Source organism: Rattus rattus, chromosome 9 (assembly GCF_011064425.1).
Source record: "Rattus rattus isolate New Zealand chromosome 9, Rrattus_CSIRO_v1, whole genome shotgun sequence".
NCBI classification, from domain to species: Eukaryota; Metazoa; Chordata; class Mammalia; order Rodentia; family Muridae; genus Rattus; species Rattus rattus.
In genome coordinates this window covers 62457039-62474355 of record NC_046162.1, presented here as the reverse complement: position 1 = coordinate 62474355, position 17317 = coordinate 62457039, and the positions used below count along the sequence as shown (strand labels likewise).

Here is a 17317-nt window from a genome sequence, read left to right as displayed (position 1 = left end):
CAGAGCAGTAGAAACCAGAACTAAGACAGTTCCCAAATGCAGTGTGCTTGTTCAGCACTGCGTTCTGGTGAATAGAAACTGATATGGAAGTTAGTCCACAGGAGCAGGTGGTATTGAGGTACTGAGCTGTGAAGGGCAGAAGATGAATGAAGGGTGTGAGGAAGGGAGTAAGTACCTGGTGGGTCTTCAGAGGCACTGGGCTCTCTGTTCTGTCTGTGTTGAATTTCCTTCCGGGCTTGTAACTGTCCTCACTTGGGACAGGATCCAGGCTGTTATAGAGGAGGTTTTCTGAACCTGCTTGGTCTGCTATATTGAGTAGATTCAAAAGTGGTGGAAGGTCCCTGGGGAGACGTCAGTTGGGACACTGCAGCTCACTTACCTGTAGGTTATACTGCTCACTTTCGAGTGTTGAAGACATACGGTCGACTGAATGTGTTCGGCGCATGCATTTTGATATATTGTGATGTGTGCAAATCTGTAAATTCACAAGGACGTAGTGAAGCCTATGGCCTTCTGTGTGCCTGTTGGGAACTGGAAGATTCTTTCGCTGTGCACGGTGATTCCCCATCGGAGGTGCTTCTATATTGTGATTTCTGGTGCTGTTCAGCTTGCCATGGTGCCTGTTGATCAGCAGTTTAGGCATTCTTGAGTTTTTATCACGATAAACAAGGCTCTTGCAAACTCTTATTTAGAAATCTCTATGTGGATTCATATTTTAATTCTCTTATGTATAGACTAACAGGAGATATAACTTTGTATGAAACTGAATGTGTGGTTTTGGCTTCTCCATACCTTCCTGAGATCGACAGCAGCCAGCCTTTGACCATCTTACCATTCAGAGCATTCATCTTTGCTAATGACCCACGTTGGACGTTCTTCCATGTGCTTATTCCCTTCTATTTCTCTTTTTTGGTGATGCTCCTAGGCAAATGTAGGCCAGTTTTTTATTGAGTTTTATTTTCCTTATATTTTTTAGTGTAAACCGTTTGGCAACTGTGCTTTTTTTATTTCTGTATATCACTCGTAATAGTCTTACTAATGTGTAATTAACACATGACATGCATGCAAAGTATGAAGCTTGCTGAATCCGACAAGGACACTTAAAACTGTCAGGTGGGTAACCTGATAGGGTTTTGAGCATACTTATTAGCCAACAAATTCTGTTTTTATTGTAGATTGCTTTTCATTTTGTCTAATCTTTTCCCCTTAGGATGATTATTTAGTGATTCATTCATTTTTATATCTTGTGCCAAGAAGTTCAGGGGGCTAGGAAGAGGGCTCAGTGGTTACTGTTGCTGTTCTTGCAGAAGATCTGAGTTTGGTTCCTAGTACCTATGTCAGAAGGCTCACAACTGCCTGTAACTCTAGCTACAAGAGATCTGGCACCCTTTTCTGCTTCCTCAGGGACCCACATACATGTGGTATATGCTGACACAGGCCACACACATGTATGGATGATTAAAAACAGTTACCATGCATCAGAGTGGTCTGATGAGTCTACCTGACCCTAGCTACTCATACTATTTCTAACCTCTAGGCCTAGGCTAGGTCAGATGTCCTGTGTTCTGATTCAGTCTGGTGAGTTCCTTGGACCTTAGCCCACTTGTACCGTTCCCACCCACAGACCTAGCCGAGGTTGCACGTCTTGTGTGCTGACCCAGTCTGGTAAGTTCCTGAAACCCTGCTCACCTGTGTCATTCCTTCCCCAAGGCCCATAAAGCCTCCGTCACACAGCCTGTATGCTGGCCTAAATTTGTGGCTGCTTAAAACTCTAGGCCACCTGTGTGGTTCTCACACCCCCCAGGCACAGATGAATAAATCAAACAGAACCAGTTTGTTCCATTTGCATGCCTTTTTGCTTATTTCCGAATGGAAGTCATCTCTGTTGCTCTAGTCTACCCACCATGATCCACCAGTTCTATAGAAATGAGAATTACCAAGATGAACCCAAGGACACAGAATTTAAAAGAACAGTCATGAAGTCAAGCTCAGATCTTTATCAAAGGATTTGAAAAACTTAAAGACTTGTGCACACAGCTCATTTTACCTCAGAGAAGAACTGCCCGCGTGATGCCCAAGAAAGCACACACGTGGCAGAAGGAAGTGAAGACAATTCAGGCCTGGAAACCTGAATTCAGTAAAGAGATAGAAATGTTGAAGAGCATGCAAGCCAAAATGAAGATGGCATTGAAAACTCAATCACTCAATCAGGAAACCCAGAGGGAAGCCATACAAGTAGAGTGGGTTGTGTGGAAGACAGGATGTTGACACTTGAAGATAAAGTGGAGGAATTAGACTATACGGGCAACAATATGAAAGACATTTTAAGTTTTTAAAATTTTGGGGGTGCGTATTGTTGAGACAGGGTTTTTCTGTATAATCCTGGCTATCCTGAAAGTTGCTCTGTAGACCAGGCTGGCTTCAAACTCAGAGATCTGTCTATCTCTGCCTCCCGAGCTCTAGGATCTGTCTCTCTCTAGCTCCCGAGTGTGCGCCACCACTGCCTGGCTCGAAAGACAAAGCCCAACTTTTGAAAACACTGAGGGAGCGTGTTGGAAATGTAGAACATCGTGAAAGACAAACTTTTCCAATTATAGACATACAAGGAGAAGAATCCCAGGTCAGTGGCATAGACCACAGATCTTCAGAAGGTTCATAGAAGAGAATTTCCCCAAGTTAGGGAAAGACATAAACCACAGAGATAGAAGAAGCACACAGACTACCAAGTAGAGAACAGAGAAGAAACTTCCCATGGAATAGTGAAGTCAATACACTAGTTACACAGAACACATAGAGGATAGTGAAAGCTGTAGGAGTTATTTATACAAATTAAATATAAAGGAAAACTGATTAGAATAATAGTTTCTCAATGGAAAAATCTTGGAATCCAGAAGAACCCAAAGCAATACATTCCAAGTTCTAAAAGACACAGATACTAACCTAGACTTCTATGCCAGCAAACTATTTGCCATAGTTGAAAGAGAAAGAAAACTCCCCATGATATAAAAGGCTAAAGGAATGCATGTTCACTAACCCAACCTTACAGAGAATACTGGAAGAATAAGACTATAGAATGAATCAATGAAATTATAATTAGTGAAACATTAAGCACACAATAAAACAAATCAAAATGACAGCAATCAACACTTATTTTTCAGTTAGTAGCTAAATATTAGTGACATTTACTTTCCAGTCAAAAGTCTTAGTCTAGGTGAATAGATTAAGGAACAAAATCCATCTTTCTGTTATCTGTAAGAAACTCAACTTACAGGGGTTGGGGATTTAGCTCAGTGGTAGAGCGCTTGCCTAGCAAGCACAAGGCCCTGGGTTCGGTCTCCAGCTCCGGAAAAAAAAAGAAAAGAAAAGAAAAAAAAAAAAAAGAAACTCAACTTACCTTCAAAGATACCTTAAAGCAAAAGGAAAGAATAAACAAATGGGACAAGTAGGTATTGCTATCATCTATGTAGTAGACTTTAAACTAAATCTATATTATAAACTTTAAAATAAGTCAGAAAAGATAAAGAAGGACACGTCATTCTAATGAAGAGAACAGTTAACCAAGAAGTCATCACAATCCTGAACATAATGTTTATTATTCTCTGTGCACCTAATTTCATACTAACTCCAATCTAGTAGGCAACTCCAGTACCCTACTTTCTTCAACAGACTGGCCATACAAATAGAGGCATCGGAATTTAGACAGCATCGTGCATCAAGTGGGCCTAACATGTCTCTGGAACCCAAACATCAAAGAATATTCATTCCACTCCCCAACTCATAAAGACTTCTCTAAAACAGATACAAAACAAATCTTAACAGATTCAGAAGATTTGAAATAACATGTGTGTAACATATTTGGCCACAACATAACACAGAACTTAAAAAGACAGTAAATGAATCTGTAGTAAGTACACAGACTCATGATGGAGATTCAGACTTAAAACAGACAGTAAATGAATCTGCGAAAAGCATACAGACTTGTGATGGAGATTAAAGAGTACATCACCGAATGATGAGTGGGTCAGAGAAGAAATCAGGAAAGAATTGAAGCAATTCTTGTAATTAAAAAGAAAACACAAAATATTAGAAGCAGTCCTGAAAGGGAAATCTATAAGTCACCTATATTAAAAAAAAAAAAAAAAAAAAAAAGCACAAATAAATGATTTAATGATGCAACTCAAGAATTTAGAAAATCAAGAACTAACCAAATCCAAATGTAGTAGGTGGTAAGAAATAATGAAATAATTAAAAAAAAAAAAATAATGAGGCTGACCAAGAGCCAGGGACACTGCAAGGAAAGAAATCCCCCAGAGTACTGTCTGGTTGAAGCCTCTCACCAGGTGAGAGGAAAGAATTCCAGCACAATTACCACTTGCTGTGAAAGGTTCCCAGCATGACAATACTATTACTTTATACAGAAATGTATGCAAAATATAAGTGCTAACAGACAGCCAGGCTTAAGGCCAACAGGTAGGTGACCTAGAATGGGGCCTTGCTGCATGCCTAGGTGGGCATTTTACATTTTTACAGTAAATCTATCCTAATTTACTGCTTTCCATCGATCTACAGTTTTACGCCAAAAAGTATAACTATGTCAGGTATACCTCAGGAACCTCCCTGTGGTCTAATTTGGTTTTCTCACAAAGAACTCTTACAAGACAACGGCATTAAAATACAAGAAAATAGTAACCTTGTAAAGACAAAGGGTGTGCCTCTTCTTTGCAGACCCGTCCACATCTCACTTACAAATTTCTTTATATATTTTTCTTTGAATTTTTATTTAATTTGTGTGGATGAATATTTTATCTGCATATATGCATGTGTACCATTTGTAAGGCTGGTGCCTGCAGAAACAGGAAAAAAGTGTTGAATCCCCTGGAACTCAAGTTACAGAGAGTTGTAAGCTTCTATGTCGGTACTGAGAATAGACCTTAGGCCCTCTGTAAGAGCAACAAGTGCTTTTCAACAACCAAGTATCTCTCTACCCCCAAATATATCTTACTTCCTTCCAGAGCCCTTCTCTCTTCGTACACCTAAAATCTAAGTTAAAACATCTTTTAATAATATTCACTGTGTTAAAAAAAAAACAGAAATTAATGCCATAGAAACAAGCAAACAACAACAACAACAACAACAACAACAACAACAACAAACAGACGAAGAATAGATGTGTTTTAGAGATGGTTCTTTGGGTGCCAAGACTGTGGCACCCTTGACCCAACTAAACATTACCCAAGTTACCACTCACATCAAATAGGGAAACATTACAACAGACACCAAAGAAATACAGAATATGATAACATTTCCTGTAGGGAATACTTCAAAAGTGTATGTACTCTATTAAGTTAGAAAAATCTAAAAGAAGTAGATGAGTTTCTAGACTCATCCAGACCACCAGAGTTAAACCAAGAAGAGATCAATATTTTAATAGATCCATGACAAGTAAGATTAAAACAATAATAAAAAGTCTTCCAACTAAAGCAAGACCAGGCCCAGATAGAATCACAGCAGAATTCTGTCAAACTTTTAAAAAGATCTACAATCTGTATGTTTTCTGTTATATGTGTTTGTCCACCATGATCCAGGCATGCAACCCTGGATCTGGAATTGCAGATAAATGTGCACCACACGTAAACTGGATGCTAGAAATGAAAGCTTGTGTGCTGCAAGCAGTAAGTCATCTTAACTGCTGAACCAGCTCTCCAGTTCCTAAAACTAACACTTACATTTTACAAAGCAAAACAAATAAACAAACAGAAAAGCCGGAACAGAAGGAACAGTTTCAAACGCCTTTTATGAAGTCAATATAACTTTAACACCAAAAGCAGGTAAGACACAAGAGAAAAGAGAAAAACTGCAGACTAGTTTCTCTGATGACGTAGATGTAAAAATCCTTAATAAAATACTTGCAAGCATAATACAGGCACATACATACATACATACATGCGTGCTTGCATACATGTTTACACACATCATTCATTACAATTAGGTCGGCTTAATCCTGAAGATGCAGGCATGTTCATCAGACATATATCAATGAAAGCAATGAATAACATTCTTAAAGACAAAGATTACATAATCACTCAATAGATGTAGACAAGGCCTCTGACAGATCCAGATGCTTTATGATCAAAGGGGAGAGTAGGACTCGAGGGGACCATACACCAACATAATAAAGACCATGTATGACAAACCCATAACCAACAGCACCTTGAACAGAAAAACTTCGAAGCAGACCCATTCAAATTAAGCTGAGCTAGGACCGTCCACTATTTCCAACCCTCCTCAACCTAGTGCTTGAAATGCTGCCTACAATAACAGGACAAGAGAATGAAAAGAATATAAATAGGAAAAGAAGTCAGATTATCCTGGGAGCAGGTAATATAAAGAGATTTTAAAAATTCTAGCAGAAAACTTCTAGAAATGATCAACATTTTAATAAAGTGGCAGGATACAATATCAACTTGCAAAAGTTAGAAGCCTTTCTGTATGCCAACAGCAAGCACTCTGAGAGATTATGGAAACACTCCTACTCACAAGAATCTTCAAAAAATAGCTAAGAATAATCCTAACCAAAGAAAAACTTCTACAGTGAAAACTTTAAATTTCTGAAGAGATTGAAAAAGAGACTGGAGGATAGACTGACCTCCTGTGCTTATGGATGGATAGAATTAATACTGTGAAAATGATCATACTACCAAGAGGAATTTATAGATTCAGTGTAGTCCCAAGCAAAAATCTCCTTGGCATTTTTCAGAGACAGAAAAAAAAAAAATTCTCAAATTCATATGGAGCCACAAAAAAAAAAAAAAAAATCCAGATGCTCAAGGAAATGCTGAAGCAAAAGAACAATGCTGGAAGGATTTCCATACCAGGTTTCAAGCCATGCTATTGAGCCACAGTAATAAAAACAGCATGGTCCTGGCACAAAAACACAAACAAAAAGCCAGATAGACCCAAGCGTGAGTACATGTAGTTATAGCCATTGCACACTGGATAAAGGTACCCAAAGCACACAGTAGAAGTGTGACAGTATCACCAATGCATGATACTGGGAATACTGGATATCTCCATGAAGAAGAATGGAATTAGATCATCTCTGCACAAAAACCAACTCCAAATGGATCAGAGATTTAATATGAAGCCTGAAACGCTGAAACTACTAAAAGAACAATATAAAGGTATAGGAAAGAACTCTGTGAATATGACTGTTTGCTTAGGAATAAACAGTTGACCATCGAACCTCATAAAATTAAAAAGTTTCTGAGTAGCAAAGGAAACAATTGAAAATAAAGCCTACAAAGCAGGAGAAAATCTTTGCCACCTACACATCTGGTAAGAGGATTAATAGTCAGAATATATAGATAACTAAAAAACAAACCAAGAAAACAACACAAATTTTAAAAATTGGCCTTGGGTCTGTACACAGTTCTCAAAAGGTATACCTTAATAGAAGCATAAAAAATGTTTGCCGATCTTGAGCAATTATGGAAATGTAAATTAAAACCACTTTGACAGTTCATTTTACCCCAGTGGCAATGGCCCAAATCAGGAAAACAGCTGACAGCAAATGCTGACAAGGATGGGTGGAAAGGGTACCCCCATTTCCTTTCCTGGGGTTGCACACTGGTGCAGCTACTCAGAAAATCAATATGGAGACTTCTCAAGCTAAAAGATCTACCATATGACCCAGCCGAAGGCTTCCACTCCCACTCCTCAGGTAGTTGCTCATTGCCACCCTATCCACAGTTGCTACGGCATGGAAACAACCTTTCAACTGATGAATGGATGATGGAAGTGTGGTTACATACACAGAATGGGATTCTCTTTAGCTATAAAGAAAAGTGAAGCCATGAAATTTAAAGGTAAATGAATAGAACTAGAAGATATTATACCAAGTGAGGTAATCAAGTCCTTGGGAGACAAATGCAGTATCTTCTCTCTTATTTGTGGATCCTCCTTTGTAATCTTTAGATGTGAGTGTATGGTCTCGTTACCTTAGAAACCAGGAAATGAAAAGGCACCATAGTTGGGGGCAGGATAGAAGGATCTCCAGAGAGGGGCATATTCATTCACGGGGAAAGAGAGGGGAAATGTGGGGAGCGCTTTACCGATGAGGAGCTGGGGATGACAATACACAGAAGAAGAGGGAAGGATGATTGAAAAATCCATAGGGAATTTCATGTTTACTAATGCATAAGTATATGTGATATATATTCAAGTAATTTATATGAGTTTATACTACTTAGTTGTAATACTGCTCCCAAGAGCCACAGACTTTCTCAGTTAAATTTCTGCTGCTTTGATAAAACACTATGGTGGAGAGAACTTGTAGAAGAAAGATTGTTTGGGTTTATGGGTCCAGAGGAGTCAGAGTCCATCATGGCAGCCAGCCTCAGGCATGATGGGTGGAGTTCGTGTCTCAACCAAGAAAAAGGAGCTTAGTGGACTGCTAGTAGGTGAAGCGGACCCCCAATGACCAAGTGTTCAAATGCCTGAGACTATGAGGAACATTTCTTATTCAAACCACCCTGTTATTTAACAAAGACCCAGTGCCAGGCATGGGAAACCTCCTTATACGTTATTGGTCAGGAAAGTTACAAGAGGCCCCCAAAGTGAAACAGGTCATTGCTGCGGCCCTCTTTTACCTTCCAGAACTTGAAGGTAAGGTCCTGTTGCCAAAGATACAACACACGTAAGACAGAGGACTCGGAGGAATTGAACTGGAACTAACTTAGACTAATTCTGAGGACTAGCATTCATAGTACCTGAGGGTGCTATGTAAGCTGCCAAGGGAGAAAAGCAACGAATAATTCTGTCTGTCTGAAGAGCCTAGGAACCACAGCAGTGATAGCCCAGCAAAACACACCAGAGGTTCAGCAGTGGCTTCCATCTTGGGTTAAGATCTCCTCAGGAGGACGTACTGTATCCACATCTGGGGTTAGCCAACCACTTGTGGCTGATGAGGCCATGGCCTCCGGAGGAGGGCCTACAATTGCCATGTTTTTGAAGCAGTGTAATTTCCAGCTGCTTTCTAAATACCTATCCTTTTACCCATATAAGGGTATAAGGCTATATCTATAGATAAATAGAGTTCTCACCCTAAATCAAAGAAACTTCTTTTTTTGTAGCAGAGCCGTTTGTCCCAGGTAAAAAATCCAGAGAACAACTAACCACTGGTACCCATCCTTAGACCTGCCACACGGCTCACACACCTAAGGCTCAGGGAACGTCCTGGAAGCGAGGGTGGAAGCATTGTAAGAGCCAGAGGACCAGAATGTCTTCTGTGGGATAGTGTGACAGGGAACTATACCTGTGAGAGTTTAACAATATGGTCATTAAACAAGACCCGCTCCATGACAACACCGGTTCACACTCCAGTGTAGATGAGGAAAATCTCACAAGGCCCCACCTCTAGATGAAGAGTTACAGGCAGTTAATGGCTGCCAACAGGAGGAGAATCCGTCGTCTCCAGTAAGCAGCCCCCGGTAGGCTCTCTAATCCCAAGTGGTCAGCCCTTGTTAAACATATTAAATGAACTCGGCATGTTGTATGTATCCATACCTACGCACCAATAATTGAAGAGGCCATGAAACTGTAAGCAAGCTGGAGGGTGGACAGGAGGAGTCGTATGAAATTCTTTAAAACGTTAAAAAACCCAAATCACATAGAATAAAAATAAATCTTCAAAACAGCAAGAACAAGAAGCCAGGTTTGTTGGGGCATGCTTTCGATCACAGCACTTGGAAGGCAGGCTGATCTCTGAGTTTGAGACCAGCCTAAGCTGCACGGTTTAGGCCAGCCAGGGGTAGGTACGTAGTAAGACCCTGGCTTCTAACGAGTCCATTGTTTCGTGCTGTTGCCCGTGGCGTGGATGGCTACAACCTGCCTCTCCATCAGCTGCATGGAGTGCTGTTTCCAGCCACAGTCCCGGGTTTGCTGCTGAGCTGTGTGCGTGAATGCTTGAGGAATGCGCTTCTGTTTTGAGTATTGGAGGTGCAGGCAATGTTTGGGTCATCTGGTAGATAGTTTTACTGTGGTAGGAATGGCCAGACTATTTTTTAGCATAACTGTGTGAGTTTTCATTCTCAAGAGCACTCCGTGAAGGGTCTGGCTCCTCCAAGTTCTTACTTGTTTTTAGTCTTTAAGTAATACATAAAGTAATGTCCAAGGGGATTCTATACGTACGTGTCACCGTACCTGCTCATGTTTGTCCCTCTCTCTGGCTCTTAATATTATGTCTTTCAGCGTGTTTATTGCTGGCTTCCAGGAATACACCAAGCCAATGATCGACCACCTGGTCTCCATGAAAATCAACCACTGGGATGGGTAGGTTTTGTCTTCGTGACTCTCTGAAAATTCGTTTTCACCCCTCAATGGGAGGAGTTTAGTTGAGCTTTATAAGTTCACCGAGTGTATTTTCTCTCTATAGATAAGCTATTTTAAAATAATTATTTCTGAGAAGTAATGAAACTTCCAGTTTATGTGTGGCTATTAAAGGTCTATTTGTTTCATTTCTGGAGCTGTTGGTCGGGCAAGTCTGAGATGTAATTATTTCTGAACACTGTGTTGTATGTAATAGGGAAACTACAGCCTGAGGACAGTGTAGTGCAGACAGCTGGGGTAGCCTGGTCGTCTTCATCAGTGGGCCTGCCTCCCTACTGATTCTGCTGTCTTTGGCCCCCCTAGGAATCTTATATGTTGTAACCTGATGGCTGAGCAGACTTTAGTGGTAGGTTTCATAGTTACAGTGGAAGTTTTGGGGCTATCTTGGTATTTCATAGGTAGTTAAATGTGTCTTTAAAGGCAAGTGTGTAACTCAGATGTAAGCACTGTCAGTGTTCTGCCACTATCTCTAGGCAGGCCTGGCCAGCCAAGGCATAGAAGATGCCAGGGGAGTTAGCAATACCATCATGGTCCCTTCCATAAATCCCAGTGTCAGAGTGTTTTCTTTGTAGTCCACTAGGGAGTGTGTTTCAGCTTTCAAAGAACTAAAGCCTTAAAAGTATTTTTCATCTGCCGCCATTCTTGTCTAGCGTGGGGCTCTCTGGGGTGAAGAACCTCTGGCCCAAACCTCCGTATCACTCATGCACATCTTCCTGATGCATTTTTTATTATGAAATGTTTCTCTTTGTTTCATAGATTTCTTCAAGTGCAAATGATATTGAAATGTGTGCGTGGGCTAGCATCAGCCTTTTCTCTCTCTTCCTTCCTTTGTATTTCTAGATTTATTTATTTACTTTATGGATATGAGCACACTGACGCTGTCTTCAGACACACCAGAAGAGGGCATCAGATCCCATTACAGATGGTTGTGAGCCACCATGTGGTTGCTGGGAATTAAACTCAGGACCTCTGGAAAAGTAGTCAGTGCTCTTAACCACTGAACCATCTCTCCAGCGCTCAGCTTTTTCTTTAAAGGGACAGATAGTTAATGCCTTAGGTCTCTGTCTCATATATATATATATATATATATATATATATATATATATATATATATAATTTTTTTCTTTATGTAGCCCTTAAAAATATAAAAAGTATCCTTAAATTAGAGTTTGACAAAAGAAACCTTGGGCAGTTTTTGACCTGCTGACTATAATTTATAATTCTTGTTATTGCAAGTGCCAGAATTCTTTTCCTTTTTAGTTGAGTAATAATCCATTGTCTGCATCTATCACATTTTACCTGCTCGTTCATCTCTTGATAGATCCTTGGGTGTTTGCATTGCAAGGCTGCTGAGAACAATGCTGGTGTGAGTGTGAGTGTGCAAATCCATCCTTACTAACACTGCTGTCACTTCTTAGGGCCATCCGAGAACTGTCTGCAAAGGCACTGCACAACCTGACTCCACTAGTACCCGAGTACATGGCCACTCACGGTAGGTGTGAGTACTCCTCCCTGCAGCACTCATGCATGTGTGCGTGTGTGCCCTTCCCCATGCACATACACAACAGAAGTGTGCTGTTCTCATAGTGGATGACGGTGATGTCCTATCTGTCGCTGAAGAGTAAGCTGTGGGCCAAGTCAGGGTAGAACATGAATCAAACGCAGTGTGTTTGTCCAGTGGAAGCTTTGGGTGGCATTGGGCACAAATGATTTCAAAAAAAAAAAAAAAAAAAACAAGGAATCTATGGGTTGCACTGAATAGGTTAAGAATGATGGTGAATTCCAGGGCTGATCTGAGTTGTTGGGGCCTCTAGATTGGTTTGCACTTGGAATTGGGAGCTGTTTGTATTCTCCTCCCTAAGTGTCAGAGGCTGGGAAGGAGTAATGAATGGAAGTGCCTGTCCCCTCTCATGGATGAGGGGCCTTTGTTCTACCTGCTTTTCTCAGGCGGAGTGCTGCCACCATCTAGCAGGGAGAGGTGCAGACAGGAAAGTCTGCAGACATGACCTCTTTCTCAGCTGCCTCTCTCTCACTGGGCATTGGTGCCTGGATGTATATACTGATATATATATATGCTGTGTATGTGTATTTATGTGTACTGATATATATGCCTAGATGTATCTGCCGTGTCCTATCACATTGCTTGCTTGCTCATGAGGGGGTTCTGCCTATCAGAAACAGTGGTGGTGACCCTGATGGTGTTGACTTCCAGAGGAAATACTTGTAAGTAATGTGTTGTTCTGTGTGTGTCTCTCAACCCGACTGTTGCAGTATTCCCAGCACTACTGCTGATGACACAGAGTCCAGATCTACACACGAGACATGGTGCCATCCTTGCCTGTGCAGAGGTCACCTATGCCCTGTACAAGCTGGCCGCACAGAGTAACAGGTAAGAGATGGCATTCGTGAAGCTAGGTAATAGTAGTGATTTTGGGTTTGAGAACAGCTTCCCTGCCCTGATTGTTGGCTGTTTATGTACTTAAGGCTCCATTTTATGTTGAGGTTGTCAGTGGTTGGCAATCTTGAGGTTTCTCTGCTTCCTCGGCTGTCTGGATTCTCCTCATCGTCCCAAAGCTATCACTCACATGACAAGAGCAATGGGCCCTGTTCAAAGGTGGCACTGAGCAGGTCATTTATCACTGTGCATGAACATAGGAGCAGATGTGTGCACATGTGCCAGAGAACACGTGCGGAGGGAGGTCAGAGGAAACCTTGGACATCTTCTTCCTGTTCTACCTTGTTTGAGACAGTGTCTGTGAGCTTCAGATGATTCTCTGATCTATACCGCCCATCTCCCTGGGATTGCACATACAAATGCACTACTGTGTCTGGCTTTTCCCTGGGGATCTGAACTTGGGTTCTTTGACTCGTGTGGTAAGGTATTTTCTTGATGAGTCTTCTCCTCAGCCCTCATTTGCCACTTGAATAATTTAAACTACTTGAAAGGGTAAGTTTGAGCCAGGTGGTGTTGGCTCAGACCTTTAATCCCAGCACCTGGGAGGCAGAGGCAGGCAGATCTCTGAGTTCCAGGACAGTGGGGGCTACACAGAGAAACCCTGTCTGGAAAAAAAGAAAAAGAAAAGAAAGAAAGGGTAAGTTTGGAAGTTTTCCTTAACATTCTCCCCTTGGCTGCATCTGTGATATAACTGTAACGTATAAGGTCCACACCATGCACAGTGGTGCATTCCAAGAGATGTGTGATTTCCTTATGTCACTGTGCAGCCGGGTCCTCAAAAGTGAAGTCTTAGTGCCTTAGAGTCTATGACCTTCCCCTTCCTTCCTTCCCCTTCCCTTCCCTTCCCTTCCCTTCCCTTCCCTTCCTTCCCCTTCCCTTCCCTTCCCTTCCCTTCCCTTCCCTTCCCTTCCTTCCCTTCGAGCTTGAAACTTGTACATTTGTCCTTTATGGTTGTGTTAGGCGGTTCCCTAGGTCAAATTGACAGCAGATGGGCACATGGACTTCATTCCTACCTGTCAGTCAGTCCCAAGGAGACTTGGTTGTTCCTTGGCCCCAGAGCACAGCTCACAGTCTATGTGGGTGGAATGGATACCTAGTAGTTGATGGCCTTGCTCTCCTTGGTGGTGGCAAAAGGCGCACGGGCCATGGCGTTCCTCAGCAATGCATTGTGATGATACGGTACATTTGAGACCCATTCCCAAGTTGTTGGTTCGATATGTGTTCTTGGGGTATTAGGCAGCACGTGGTTCTGCGAAACACGCGGGAGATTTCGGACCTCCAGGGCACTGGGGCTCTGTGTGGCTCTGTCTCTCCCTTAGCAGACTAGATCTCTCAGGGAGTTGTAGTTACCACATAGCTCTGCCCAGCAGGTAGTGGGTATCAGATCCCCAGAGTGTTATGGCTATGTGTAGTTTGGCCCAAAGCATAGGAGACTGCAGATCCATAGGTAATTCACACTGCATGATTCCGTTAGCATATACCATATCCCGGAAGAAAGCAGATGTTCAGTGCAAACTGTGGTTTATCTGATAGCCTGGGTTCAGTGAGCTGCAGTGTGAGTCAGGTAAGGCACCCCCTGCTGAAAACTTAATGCTGGGTTGGTGAGCAGCAGCCACAGAAAGCACCTGTGGGAATCCACGTAACCCTGTAGGGGATTTACCTCTTCGACAGCATCAGAAGGAGTATAACAGTGTTCAGTAAGGGACTTCTGTCCTGATCATAAATAAGGTGTGTCCTCAGCAAACTGACTGTAAGAGCATAGAGGTGTAGCACTCAGATGCCCACCTTCTGTAATAACACAGACTCTGTGTGTGTGTGTGTGTGTGTGTGTGTGTGTGTGTGTGTGTGTGTGTGTGTAGGCCAAAGATTGACATTGTGTATCTTACCTTCCCTGGTTGCTCTCTGTTTTGTTATTTGTTTTATATAACATGAGCTGGAGACATGGCTCAGTGGTAAAGAACAGTTGCAGAAGACCCAGTTCAATTCCCAATCACATTCACGGTGACTCACACACTTGTAACTCCAGTTCTAGGGACTCTAGTGCCTTCTTCTGGACTCCATGGACATCAGTCATGTGTATGGTACACATACATGTATGTGCTGGCAAAACCACTCATACATACAAACAATGTTGAAATTGTATGTATTTATTTGAGAGCAGGAGAAACAAAGAGAAGCATGTGGGCCATGATGCACATGTGGAAGTCAGAGGATAACTTGGGGGGAATTAGTTCTACCTTGTGGGTCCCCGGGATTGAACTCAGGTTGTCTGGCAGCCAGTGTCTACCCAGTAAGCCATCTCTCAGCCCCAAACACAGCTTGACTTGAGCCCGAAGTGGCACATCTTCAGGGGCCGTAGGAGCACCAACAAGAAGCTGATCTTTCTGAGCTTGTGCTTTCTTTCCTGTGAACCTGGGCTCCAGCTTAATCCCTGTAAACGCAGCATCATGTCTCACCTTCTGCAGGCTTGTCACAGACTATCTGGATGAGAAGGCAGTGCAAAGCCTGAAGGAGATCCACCAGCAGGTTTGTGTGATCCCTCCGAACCCCCCTCCACATGGACAGGAGATGATAGCCCTATGGGTTCTTTCCACAAGCATTACTCTTGTGAGGGTTTATCTGGAGTTGGTAACTGGAAGGATTCATCCTCTAGGGCCAGAATCCATCTTGTTGGATGGGCATCACAGGGTGGGTCTCAGAGCAGTATTCGTGTCTCACTGTGGGCCTTAACAGAAGTTCCCAGCTGAGGGATGGGCAGGTCCCCTCTGTTTGGACCAGGCAATCCTTCTGCAGTTTTACGTACCATAACACAAAGAAAGCCTTCGCCCCTGTGGCTCTAATCTCCACTGTCCTGAAATTAATACTGAATTTTGCACATTTTGGGTAATATGAAGAAAAGTCTGTTTTTCTGGGAGTTTGAGATTCTCAAAGCCTTCTATGACATAAAAGAAAAAGTAACTTATTTTCTCAGGAATTAAATTGTTTCTTACAAACATTTTTCTATTCCATACAATTTTCCTCCTTTTATAATAATGATCATAATGACCTTGGTGAGGCCATTTGGTTGGTTTTATATTTCTTGCTTCCAAGTGGAGCCTGGCATTCTCTTCCGGTGTTTGAAGTGAGGGTGTTAAGGGTGGGCAGCCCCATGCCGTGTCCTCCATGCTAGGATTTCCTGTTTCTGAGGTGGTGACAGGGCTGCTGCTTTAATGAACTGAATTATATCCAGCAAGCGTCAGATGAACTCACAACACACAGAATCACTTCTGTGTCTGAGGACACAAAGCACCAGAGACATCTGGCAGGGTTAGGCTTGTGCTTGAGAGGCTATCAGTGGGCTAGCATGAAGAGGGCCGCCCTCGTCCTTCCTGCCGTGTGCCTTAGTTTTCTTTAGAGATTTTGCACCTGAAGAACCTAACCAAGGCCAGGCACAGTGAGGTGGGGCCTTCGTCCCCTGACCTTCCTGATTGACTTTGTGGCACCCGAAAGCTCAGCTCTGTCTCCCTGCCACCATTCATCATCACCATAGCGTTACAAAGTCTCTAACTCAAATCACCGACTTTTGGTTCTTTATTTTAGCTTTGTGATCGCCATCTCTACCGGTAAGTCTGCAGAGTTAAGACATCCTGTGTTTAGTGGAAATGCGTGTGCTCACCATCTAATAGGTAAGCCGCAGAGCTGAGACAGCCATGCCGTGTGTGCTAGTGCACTCAGAGGACAGCTTGGAGGAGCTGGTTCTTCCCTTCTGTCTTGTGGGTTCCAGGAATTTAGTGGTCAGACTTGGTGGAAGGATCCTTTACCTGCCGAGGCACTTGGCTGTCCCTGTTGTCCTTGTAAGGAGCCATAGCTGACCGTCATCTGTCCCCACTCTTGTGTGTTCACTTCGAAGGCACGCAGCTGCCACTCAGGCACGATGGTTGCAACTCTCTGGTGCCTTTAGGCTTTTGGAAGCTAAAGTCACAGGTCGTGGCACCCCGTGTTTCAGTGCGTCCTTGGCAGTTCTGTGGCCGAAGACCGTTGTGTCCTGACCAAATGAGCGGGTGTTGCCTACCGCTCTTGGTGGCTGCTGGCTCTCGGGTCCAGAACCCCTGAGTGCTCTGTCTCTGCAGTCTTCCTTTTAGATTCTGTGCAGGTAGGATAATATGTTAAGCCTTTTGGTCTGGTTCTTTCTCCCAGTGTTTTTGAGATTCATCCGTTTTACTGTATATATTATTTTCTCTCTGGTTTTGTTTTAGATTGGGTATTACTATGTCTCACTTGGGTCTTTTAAAATATTTATTTTGATTTTATGTACAGTGGTGTTTTTCCTGACTGTGTGTTCTGTAGACAGCATGCATGCAGTACCCAAAGCAGCCAGAAGGTGTCTGGTTTCCTGAACTTGGTTGTTAGCTTGTTGTTAGCTGGCCCTGGGAATTGAACCTCTATCCTCTGGAAAAGTAGCCAGTGTTCTTAACGGCTGGCTCATTTTTACAGCCT

General features: G+C 42.6%; 1 protein-coding gene across 2 annotated transcripts in view; it reads left to right on the top strand.

Moving 5' to 3' along the window:
• The window catches only part of Tbcd (tubulin folding cofactor D), a 160763-nt gene that overhangs the window by 108643 nt on the left and 34803 nt on the right, over window positions 1–17317 (top strand). For both annotated transcript variants that reach the window (XM_032912781.1, XM_032912780.1), the window contains exons 18-22: window positions 10249–10329; window positions 11805–11878; window positions 12658–12775; window positions 15307–15367; window positions 16421–16443. In XM_032912781.1, coding sequence (XP_032768672.1) covers window positions 10249–10329; window positions 11805–11878; window positions 12658–12775; window positions 15307–15367; window positions 16421–16443 — 357 coding nt within the window. The remainder of the gene's footprint in view (window positions 1–10248; window positions 10330–11804; window positions 11879–12657; window positions 12776–15306; window positions 15368–16420; window positions 16444–17317) is intronic.